The sequence below is a fragment of the Erigeron canadensis genome, chromosome 5 (genome assembly GCF_010389155.1).
Source record: "Erigeron canadensis isolate Cc75 chromosome 5, C_canadensis_v1, whole genome shotgun sequence".
Classification (NCBI taxonomy): Eukaryota; Viridiplantae; Streptophyta; class Magnoliopsida; order Asterales; family Asteraceae; genus Erigeron; species Erigeron canadensis.
In genome coordinates this window covers 39,913,308-39,924,061 of record NC_057765.1, presented here as the reverse complement: position 1 = coordinate 39,924,061, position 10,754 = coordinate 39,913,308, and the positions used below count along the sequence as shown (strand labels likewise).

At 33.6% G+C, this 10,754-nt stretch overlaps 3 protein-coding genes across 3 annotated transcripts; 2 read left to right on the top strand and 1 right to left on the bottom strand.

Moving 5' to 3' along the window:
* Positions 1-1,631: 1,631 nt before the first annotated feature.
* On the top strand, positions 1,632-4,612 carry LOC122599316 (probable phospholipid hydroperoxide glutathione peroxidase). Its single transcript, XM_043771815.1, has 6 exons — positions 1,632-1,901; positions 3,091-3,167; positions 3,324-3,385; positions 3,474-3,592; positions 4,076-4,243; positions 4,336-4,612. The coding sequence occupies exons 1-6, from the start codon at positions 1,647-1,649 to the stop codon at positions 4,366-4,368; spliced, it is 714 nt and encodes a 237-aa protein (XP_043627750.1). The 5' UTR covers positions 1,632-1,646; the 3' UTR covers positions 4,369-4,612.
* A 489-nt stretch (positions 4,613-5,101) lies between these two features.
* Positions 5,102-5,668, bottom strand: LOC122601793 (kiwellin-1-like). Its single transcript, XM_043774529.1, has one exon. It carries the CDS (start codon positions 5,666-5,668, stop codon positions 5,102-5,104), a length of 567 nt encoding a protein of 188 aa, XP_043630464.1.
* Positions 5,669-7,722: 2,054 nt separating this feature from the next.
* On the top strand, positions 7,723-10,327 carry LOC122599686 (glutathione peroxidase 1). The gene is made up of 6 exons (XM_043772234.1): positions 7,723-7,907; positions 8,520-8,596; positions 8,694-8,755; positions 9,603-9,721; positions 9,825-9,992; positions 10,089-10,327. The coding sequence occupies exons 1-6, from the start codon at positions 7,854-7,856 to the stop codon at positions 10,119-10,121; spliced, it is 513 nt and encodes a 170-aa protein (XP_043628169.1). The 5' UTR covers positions 7,723-7,853; the 3' UTR covers positions 10,122-10,327.
* The last annotated feature ends 427 nt before the right edge of the window (positions 10,328-10,754 follow it).

Below are 10,754 nucleotides of genomic sequence, written 5' to 3'. Positions count from 1 at the left end.
TTGGGCCAAAATCTGGGTTAGTAAATACATAGTTGGGTTTCACGAAAGGCCCGGGTCAATTTTTATAACTCGTCTATTCAAATTATTAATCAACGTTTTGGACAATTACACTTCAATTCTTACTCAAAACAAGTGAGATGTAAATCTGTAATGCTATTGGATCAATGTGAGATTGTGAACGGTTGTTTAGATCTATATGAATTCAAGGAATTTTGTTACTGACTAGTGACTACTCACTTTGTATACTATATAGTGAAATTGATATCTTTTTGACGGACTATACATTGCCTTCACAAAAGTGTAGAGATTTAATAACTAACATGACAATATGACATGGCAAGGATAGCATGGTATGGCGTTTTGGAGAACCATAATTACATATGTTTCTAATGAAGCAATACTCAAAATTAGTTCGATTATATTTGAATTACTACGATCATTCAAAGAAAATTAAGATAACTTAGCGGAATTCCATCCATTCTTCTTCTTTTCGGCTAAAAACTTACCATCATTGGCACAACAATTAAAAGGAGATGTAGGATGGAAGCAAGCAGTTCATCTGGTAATATTGACTTCGATTTGGTGTATATGGAAGAACAGGAATAATCTCGTTTTTAATTCAACCGGACGTTCTGTGAGTATAATTATTGAGAAAATTTGGACTTTATCTTACATATGGATTAAAAGTCGATCAAGATATAAAACTTTGACATGGGAAGCTTTGAGTAATTTTAATGTTTTCGAGTTTGGTTAGATAATATTTTGGTTGGCTTTGTTAATGGTGTATTAATTTACTCTTGGTGTATGTATTGTAAACTTGTTTGTGGCTTAACGTTTTGTTGGGTCATCTAATAATAGTAAGGGATTAGTGCGTCGGAATGCAACAAACTATGCCCAAAAGGTTATAGTGTGCACGAACTAACGTTTTTTTCTATTGTATGCATAAACTTAGTAAAAATGTTCAAATCATGCAATGTGTATACGTGGCAGTTCATATGAGTTGCCACGTGTAAATTTTTTTTTTTGAATAGGCCACGTGTAAGGTTTATATTGGTCGGTTACAAAAAGTTGCATGATATAAATTTTTTTATTAAGTTTATCCATACAATAAAGAAAAACGTTAGTTAGTGCACACTATAACCTTTTGAGCATAGTTTATTGCATTCCGACACACTAAACTCTAATAGTAATTGATTTTGTTAGGTCGTTAAAAAAAAAAAAAATTAACGGAATTCCTCAAAAGCTTATTATTTACATGAGATATACTATCTGAAGCTAAAACTATAACCAAATCACATAAAATCATTTAGGCTATAAAAATGCCACACATCAATTGAAAACCTCAAAGGGTCGACATGATCAACCTTCAAACAAACATACTATTTCACATGGTATTCACACATCATCATTTTTCCAACCATTAGATCACCCACTAATCAAATCTCCACCATCCAATCACCTCCCAACCATCACTACTTCCACGTCATCACAACCCAAAAACAGCCACGTAACCTTGACAATTTTCACACACCAAAATTAATGATGCAACTCAATTTTATTTTATAACCTTGTCGACCGTCATATCACATTACAAAATCTATATCTATATTTTGTAACTTGTGTATAAATAAATAAATATCTCCCGAATGTCTATTTCATCAGCTCGTGTATTCAACAATTTAATTTCTACCCATAAAAATATATTCTTTTTTTCAAGACCCCTTTTAAGCTCTTTACAAATTAAATCTTTTTCTTCAAATTATAGCCCAATAATTACAAAAAGATCTTTGCTTTCCACAAGATTTTGTAGTAAGAACAAAACCCAACAAGTGTTTGGCTTAAGATCAATTCAATCCATGGCTACTCAATCCAAGCAATCAGTTTATGACTTCAGTGTTAAGGTTTGTTGGTTTTTGATTCATGTTTTTTGGTTAAAGTTTTGATTTTTATTTGTGGGTGTGAGACAATACTAGATCTTGATATAAGAATTTACTGATTTCTGTATGTTTTATCTTGATTTAGGCTTTTAAAATGATTTTTTCATTGGTTATTTAGTAAGTGTTTGGGCTAGCTAATTTGGAGTACTTATTAGCTTATTGCTTTTTAATCGATTTCAGCTCAAAAGCATTTTGTGAGTGTTTGTAGTATTAGCTTAATTGAAGTGCATATATTATTATATTTATATAAGGGTTTGAAAAACTAATAAGCTAAAATCATGATTTTGAGGTTTTCCTATAGGATTTTTATGCACAACACATTATTATGAGCTATGACTAGCAAAATCCTTTTCAAAAAGCTTACCTGACAAACGCTTAAATTTAATTGCTGGGTTTTTGTGGATGAAATTGTTATGCACTTTTAGATAATAAGAATTTTTATATATAAAATAGATATAGTAATTTACATAGAAACAGAAGGCAAACGGGCAACAAGCTGCGCCGCCACTCCTAATTGTATAGCAAAACTAAGACGTTTAAAAACTACATTCGGCGATCGTGGCGTCATAACATTACTATGCATGACTGTGATATACTATAATATGCTTGATTTTAGGCTTTTGAAATGATTTTTTGATTAAAGACCTATTTTGCATTGTGTGATATGTGGGTTGAAAGGTTTGATATTGATCTTGCTAATTGTGTTTTTAATTTTGTGGTGTCTAAATTGTAGGGGGTTTTGAATGATTTATGCTGATTAAAGATTTAGACTGAATTATGAGTCTATAGTCTTAATTTAATCCTGTTGTCGTTATCGGTGCTTAGTTTAGTTCATCTTGTCATGAAATTGAGCTTTTGAAATGATTTTCATGGGCTAAATTTGGATTACATTGTTGATTTTGCATATGCGTGTTAGATGTAAGATGTTCTTGTTCTTGAGCTTGTTATTTGTGTTTTCTTTGCTTCATGTGTTTTTGATGACAGGGTACAAAATGATGTCGATTAATTGAAGATTTAATTAGTCCTTGATCTTGTGTAAAGTTAGTTGGGCACCTCAAAAGAATGTTTCTTCAGTTAATTAGTATGCGTATTATTTGATGAATTTGAAATTATTGTAGAAGATAAAGGTACTTATGTTTCTATTTTTTTTCAGGACGCGAAGGGCCAAGATGTGGATCTTAGCAAGTTTAGGGGAAAGGTCTTGTTGATTGTTAATGTTGCATCACAGTGGTAAGCTATATATTCCAATATGTTCCCATTAAGTGTGATACCGACACGATTTAAATTGTCTTGAAATTTGTTGAGCATTTTAATCATTAGTAAAATCTTCCGGCGTTAAACAAAAAAGGTATCTGTGTTTTAATCTATAGTCTTTTTGTGTTGCAGCGGCTTTACAAACTCTAACTACCCCGAGCTAACTACCTTGTACCAGAGGTACAAAGATCAAGGTTAGTTTTTCGGCACTCTTGAGATGTTAGCTCTCTTACAGTTTGGAAGGTGGTGTTGTAACTCAAACCTGTTTTTTTAAAATTATAGGTCTTGAGATTCTTGCTTTTCCATCCAATCAGTTTAATGGACAAGAACCAGGAACGAATGAAGAAATTCAGGAGTTTGTTTGCACTCGCTTTAAGGCCGAGTATCCTGTCTTTGGCAAGGTGGGTATCTCATAGATTGTTTCATGAAACTTAGAGGTGGCAATTCAACTGTTTAAATTATAATTTTGCACATTTAGCTTATGTTCTGTTTCAAACGGGCCAATTCACATAGTTAAGCTAGAAAGGAAACAGGTCAGAGGGGTTGAAAGAGTCGACTTTCGACTGTTCTTTGTTTTAATGCATACAACCTTTTAAATCACTGTATTTTAAAGCTGTGGATATTAATGTAATATCATCATTTTTTTTTATCGTATCTAGTGCATCAAGTATTAATAAATAGAGAAACAAGACAAAAAGGAGTTTGCTGGTGAACACAAATACATCTGATCCGTTTCGACCTTGAGTTGTTCTGACTTGTTACTTACCCGAGTGACCCTCCCTATTTTGCCAGCTTTAATAACTGATTGATGTGTATGGCTTAGTGAACTGTCTCGTTTTGTGCATTTGCGTTTGTTATTTAAGCGGAATACTCCATTGATGTAGATTGATGTGAATGGCAAAGCCGCCGACCCCTTGTACACTTTTCTGAGGTCGAGCAAAGGAGGGATTCTTGGTGACAGTATCAAGTGGAACTTCACAAAATTTCTTGTCGATAGAGAAGGAAAGGTTGTTGATCGCTATGCTCCAACCACCACTCCTCTTAGCATTGAGGTAAAGCTTGTTTATATAACATAACCTGCCATAGTTCTAACACAGCGACACCCCCGAAACTCATGTTTTATATGTTTTACCTCTGAATGCAGAAGGATATAAAAAAGCTGCTTGGCGTTGCGTAAGTACCTACCCTGCCCCGTCATGCGTGATTCTCCAATTTTAGCAATAAATAAGCATCAATATGAATATGATGATCGTACCTTAAATTTTTGCGTGATGTAATTCTAAACTTACAAGGCCCGGGAACGTATTCACCGCCGTATGGCTGACCGGCGATTACTAGCGATTCCGGCTTCATAACTTTTTCATGTTATGCAACTTGTGTAAAAGCAAAGTGTTAATGAATAAAATAACCTTTTACATGTATGTCTTGTCTTTTATGTTGTGATTTGTGAATGTACGATTTCTTTTATGTTGTGATTTGTGAATAATTGGCTAGCTAGAGCGGTGGCACTTGGATCATTGCTTGACTTGGCAAGAGTCTTTTTATGTATCACCATGACAACTTTGTTACTTGGCTAAAAGCGCTCCAAGTACATTACTTGGCTAAGGTCCCTGCCTTGACTTCAAAAATTTAGGTATGGACCAACTTACTTGGCCAGGTGACGCACTGTTCAAGCCATCACAACCGACGTGGCTAGAACGCCTCGGTCGCTTGATGGTGGCAGGTTGTCTGTGCACAGATCAAGACTTGAGCAGGAACAACACTTAACTTCCATACAAACAGAATGAAATCGGTAACATGTAAAAAACATTTATTGAAACTGAAACTGAAAATGAAATTGAAATAGTTACCATTCTGAATCACTTTATTGCACATCCTTTATCTTATGTATTGATGCCATGAACCCATGGTTAATCGGACCAGGTAACCTTCATCCAACCCCAATCCTTCCTTGGGACGCCAAGAGCCTCCCAAACAGCATTCGAAGCATCCACAATATCGTTCCTGCAGGGTGGTTGGTAAGCATGTTCATCATCACACCCCATGGTCGAGTCACACTGGTCAACCACCTTAGCTTTCACGCTTCTCCCATTGCCATAAATCGTTATAAACTTGAGACACCTTTTCCCATGATTATACCAACCAGTTGACAGCGCCACCACCTTAGTCTTATCAGAGTGAAATTTCTCGTCACACTGTGATGCCCAGCCCCCATCCCCACCCTTTTCAAAGCTGTTTAGGGTCAAAATAGCTTCTGTTCTCTTTGAGACGGGTGGCGAGCAGTGATAAATGTCGTAAAAGTGCCCTTCCTTGCAGCATTCTGCCATGTTGTGATGGTTGCAGTGGTTCCCTGGTGGTTTCTTTCCCCTTAAGCGGCCACTCGCGCTGCATACTTGTGCTTCAGTAGTTGCAGCAAGAAAAGCGACAGAAAGGATCATTAAGAGTGCTAGAAGATTAGCTCGATTTGGTTTCATCATGATGGTACTGTTTTAAGTTGGAAGTAGTGGGTTTGATTTATAAAAGTGTACCATCAACATGACATATTTATAGAGGTGATATGATATTACTAAACATGTAGTTCTTTGTTTGACTTTTAACTTTCTAAGTAGTCGCGAAAAACACAAATGCCTCATAAGAAGTTAGACAGCGGAATATGATATTGATAATGATGTTTTTCCATCAGATGGTAACAAGTCGGATTGTAGAATATGAAATCTGCATTTTGATATATGTAATACACATTAAAAAGCTGGGTTGCGCAATATAATATCGGAATGTACCTAATGAGTGTTCTTTAGTTTGCCATGTTTTGGCCCGTCTTTCACTCCCGATCTCCCTAACATTTTGCAGTTTTATTACTAATCCTAAGATTAAAGATTTATGGGTTTGTGTCATCTTTTTTCTGTCATTTTGTTAATAATTGAGTTGTCCATCAAGTCATGAACAAAGTTGCTTAAGAGTTTAGTTAAAATGAAACCTTATTTGAAAATTTTGGAATTGATTTAGCCCAGACTATCAATTATGAAGTACCCTTACCAGCCAAAAAGGTTATGAATTCAAAGGCATTTGAGGTTTATCTGACTGCACATTTGACTTGTAACCACTGTGAACTAATTTGTGTCTTAATGTCTTACTAATTGTATTTTTGGTCTTCTTAATATTGTGTATGTATTAATACATACACAATATAAATATTCATAAGGATCTTCACACACTAAAGTACAAGAACTAGAATATGGTGATTCTGATGTTGTAGTTTGACCTTTGACAGGGTTGAATGTAGTTTTAGAGCATGTTAAAAACTATGTTCTCTTCCTTTCTACTACTTGTATTATACATACACACTATCTAAACTCTGTAAGTCTGTATCTCAGTCAGAACTTAAAACAACGGTGTTGTAATATACACTATAAAATAAGGTGGTTCTATTTTTTAAGGTTGCAAAATGAAAAATCTTGTTTCAAATGAGTAGATCAATTGTTCAATATTAGTATGTTTTATTTATAAATTTCTGAATGAATATTAGATCAATACTTGGTAATTTGTAAAACAAGCCCAAAACATAATTCTCAAAAGAAAAATTATATGCTTTAAACTTCTCAATAATAATTTTCTACTTGCAAAACCTGGATGTTCAACTGTTACTTCGGGTTTGAGGGTACTGTACAATGTCGAGAATTCTTTTTACTGAGAGGAGATAATATCTCATGTATCCTTACTTTGTGATGCCCGATGATCAATTGTCATACCAAACTTACCACAATGATATATACTATAGGTAACGTATCCTCCAAAAGTAAATTCGCAACATTTCTACTATTTAGCCCTTAGTTAAAACAGTTTTATGTCAAACATAAAAACAACAATAATCTGCAAAATTACATCAACATGAGTAACGAAATAATCCTATGATAGTTAACTAGAAAAATAAAGAAAAAACAACTATAATAAACTAGTAAACGGATAAGGTTTTTCTTATTTGGGTTATCCGAAGATGAAAATTCTTAATAACTCAGATTTATGTGGCTTAACCAATGACAGAGCCAAAATATGATATTAAGGTGGTTCGGTTGCTTGATAATAGGGAAGAACAATATGTCAAGTAGATTTAACCATTTAACCTCTGGGATTAAAATTTGAATAAGTTGTGTTGGTTGGAATACCCTCCTAGTTCGTCCTGTGCAACTTTCACCTTTTTAATGTTGTTTTTATTAAACTTAATTAATTAATGGCTTCAGAAAGCCAATAACCCATGGATCGAGTGATCAAGTATCTACGTCTACATTTTAACCATATAAGGTTGAAGGTTCAAAAATCTCGTACAGTTTTCCATCATGGAATTATGTGTTGAGCTTGGCCTACCTAGCGTTGTGTTGTTTGCACTCGTAGGTATGAGATCATCTTTCGCTATTCTCGGATAACCGGACGGTTATTCGTTTGACTCTTTAAAAGGGAATATGGCTATAGAAGCATCTATAAGAAAAGTAATCCTTCCATTTGGTCAAACGGTCAATTATGTGACAATTGGAAAGAAGCGGAATATTATTATTAACTACCAACCAATCAGCCGTTTAATATTCACTTCTTTTTCTTATAATAATCACCAACCAAAATTTCACTTTCTTTTGTTCAATTCAAAGCATTGTTTGATCGATCATTTCAATGGCCGCCCAATTCACTCCCAACACCAAAACCCTTTATGATTTCACTGTCAAGGTTCGATTTTTGCTTTCTTTTTTTATATATATAGATATAATTTATATATGTATTTGTTCTAAGTCTCTTTTTAAGTATTCTATTGAATATCAATACTAGCAAAATGAGCTTGCTTATTGGTTAAAACCCAGAAATCTTGAACAACTTTTTGCCAACAATCTGTTCCAAAAATATAAAGACTTCAACGTTTGACTTTGTTGGAGTCAAATATAGGTCTTTTGACATGTAAAATTTATGCAAATTATGTAACTAAATTCTTATCAAATTTGTTTATATGTAAGGTTTGTTATAGGGTTTTTATGTAGTAATTTTTTTTTTTTTACAATTTAAAGCTTTATATCAAATGTGAATTTTGAAGTTACAGCCAGAAATTTGACCTCAAAAGTCAATGATCAGCTTGGTTCTTCCTCTGGGAAACTAATTATATGTGGCTGTTCCAAATTTTTGTATTTCAGATTCTGGGTGTGGATAAAATTGCATAAAGCTTCATCATTTCTTAATAAAACCAAAAAATCACTAACAAATTGTGCCTGAAATAAATACTAATAGTTAGCTTGTGTTTAGTAACTTTTTCGGATTTTTTGTGTGATTAAATTCATGAACTTGATGCAGGATGCCAAGGGTAACGACGTAGACCTTAGCGTTTACAAGGGAAAAGTTGTACTTGTTGTTAATGTTGCCTCCAAGTGGTATATTTTTTATAATTTAACTTCATTTATATTGGCTTTGTGATTAGACCTCCTAATGTAGCTTACAATTAGATGTGTTGTTTGTTCTTTGTTGCAGTGGGCTGACAAATAGCAACTATGAAGAACTGAATCAGATATATTTGAAGTATAAGGACCAAGGTTTGTGAATTGTGATACAATACTTGTTTCATTAAGGTTAATTTGATTAACAATATCTATCATGAAGTATGGTATTTGGCTTGCCCTTTGAAGAAAATAAAACTTTCCTGCACCCCCATGTATTATTGTATAATCATGTCCTGTTTGCATACTTATGATCATGTGTTAACGGGTTAATTGTCTTTAGTGTCAAGCGTTGTGATCTTTCAGGCTTTAGCTACCTTCGTGTTATTTGTGTTGATTTGTCACCACCTGCCTTATGTATGCCAATCAATCTTTAGACTTTAGATTACATTTTCATATTGTTCCGGGAGATAAACTTAATTTTTAACCAACCATTTTGACTGTTAACAAACTGATAGTGTAACACATAATATGATTCGTATCTTTGACTCTATGCTTCATTAATCACCTAAGTCTAAGTGAACTAACCCTTTGCAAAAGTTGTATTGATTATGATTGTTAAGTTTCGGAATGTTAGTTTCGTACGGGTTGATATAATATGGACAAATGTGTTTGATTTTCTTTGGAAAACTATTCCAAAAGTACATTGTAACTACCAGAAAATAATGATCTTTGACAAACACTAGAATGTGAGTTATAAATAATGGCTTTACCATATAATCACTCGCTCTGATGAAAACCAGTGTTTTCCATGTGTTTCAGTGCAATGATATGAAGGTTTGTCTGGTATGAAGAAACAGTTACCCGTTTATGTTTAACTCTATTTTTATTAGTCCTGCATGCTAGCTGCAATCTTTCTAAATTGATAAGGGAAGGGATAAGTTGACCCTGAAAAAGAAATACTTCCTATTGTTTCACTGTTAATTGACCTCTATGATTGTAGATTTTGAGATCTTGGCATTTCCATGCAATCAGTTTGGAGCTCAAGAGCCTGGAAGCAACGAAGAGATAGCTGACTTTGTTTGTACCAAGTTCAAATCAGAATTCCCCATCTTTGATAAGGTAAATTTTCAAGACAATTCAACATGAGTTAAGGGAATGAACAGCAACTGAACTTTCAAATTCATCAAAAACATATTCAAATTCTGATGCAATCTCAACACAGATCGATGTAAATGGTGAGAATTCTGCACCAGTGTACGATTTTTTGAAATCAGGTTTCTATGGGATCCTTGGGGGAGACATCCAATGGAACTTTTCCAAGTTTTTGGTTGATAAAGAGGGTAAACCTGTTGACCGCTACTACCCAACAACTTCTCCTCTTACAATCGAGGTAAAAGACGACACAACCCTTCTACACAATTGAAATTGTCACTTCATCTTGCATAAAGTTGTTAGATTTATGGTACTTTTTTTTTTATTTTTGCAGAGGGACATTCAAAAGCTCTTGGGTCTTCTGTAGATTTCAAGATTTCTGGAATGAAAATGTTTGCCTTTGTGTCTATGGATGCCGAATCTTATGTTGAGTATTGGGATACAATCTTTTTCATTTTATGTCGCATCTGTTGATTTAAAACCTTAAAAATACTGTAATTCAAAAGAATCAGAAAATAATATGCATTACTTGTTATGCATTGAGTTGGGCTATATATTAACATTCTTCATTTATGTTTGATTTGGCCTTGGTCCTAGTAATATAAATTTCTGATAGCGTCTAAATTATATTTACTTTAGAAACCGATTAGAAGAATTAAGCTAAACCACAATGTGATAATGGTTTGTTTACAGCAATAGGTTACCTAAGTTTTTAAATGTTACGTATGAATTCACAACTCCATCAGATGTTATTGTTATACATGATACATACGCACAACTCAATCATATATGTTTTTATAGAAGTAATTCATCATATTGATAATTCTGGTCATATTATGATACATCATTTTTAATTTTTTATAGTTTGATGTGTCATCGTTATACCATGATACATTAACGTTTATAGTTACAACACATCAAAATTACATTGTCGAAAGCTACTTCAAAATGATCCAATATTTCTATATCGTTTATATAATTCCGTTTATGATGCACGAAC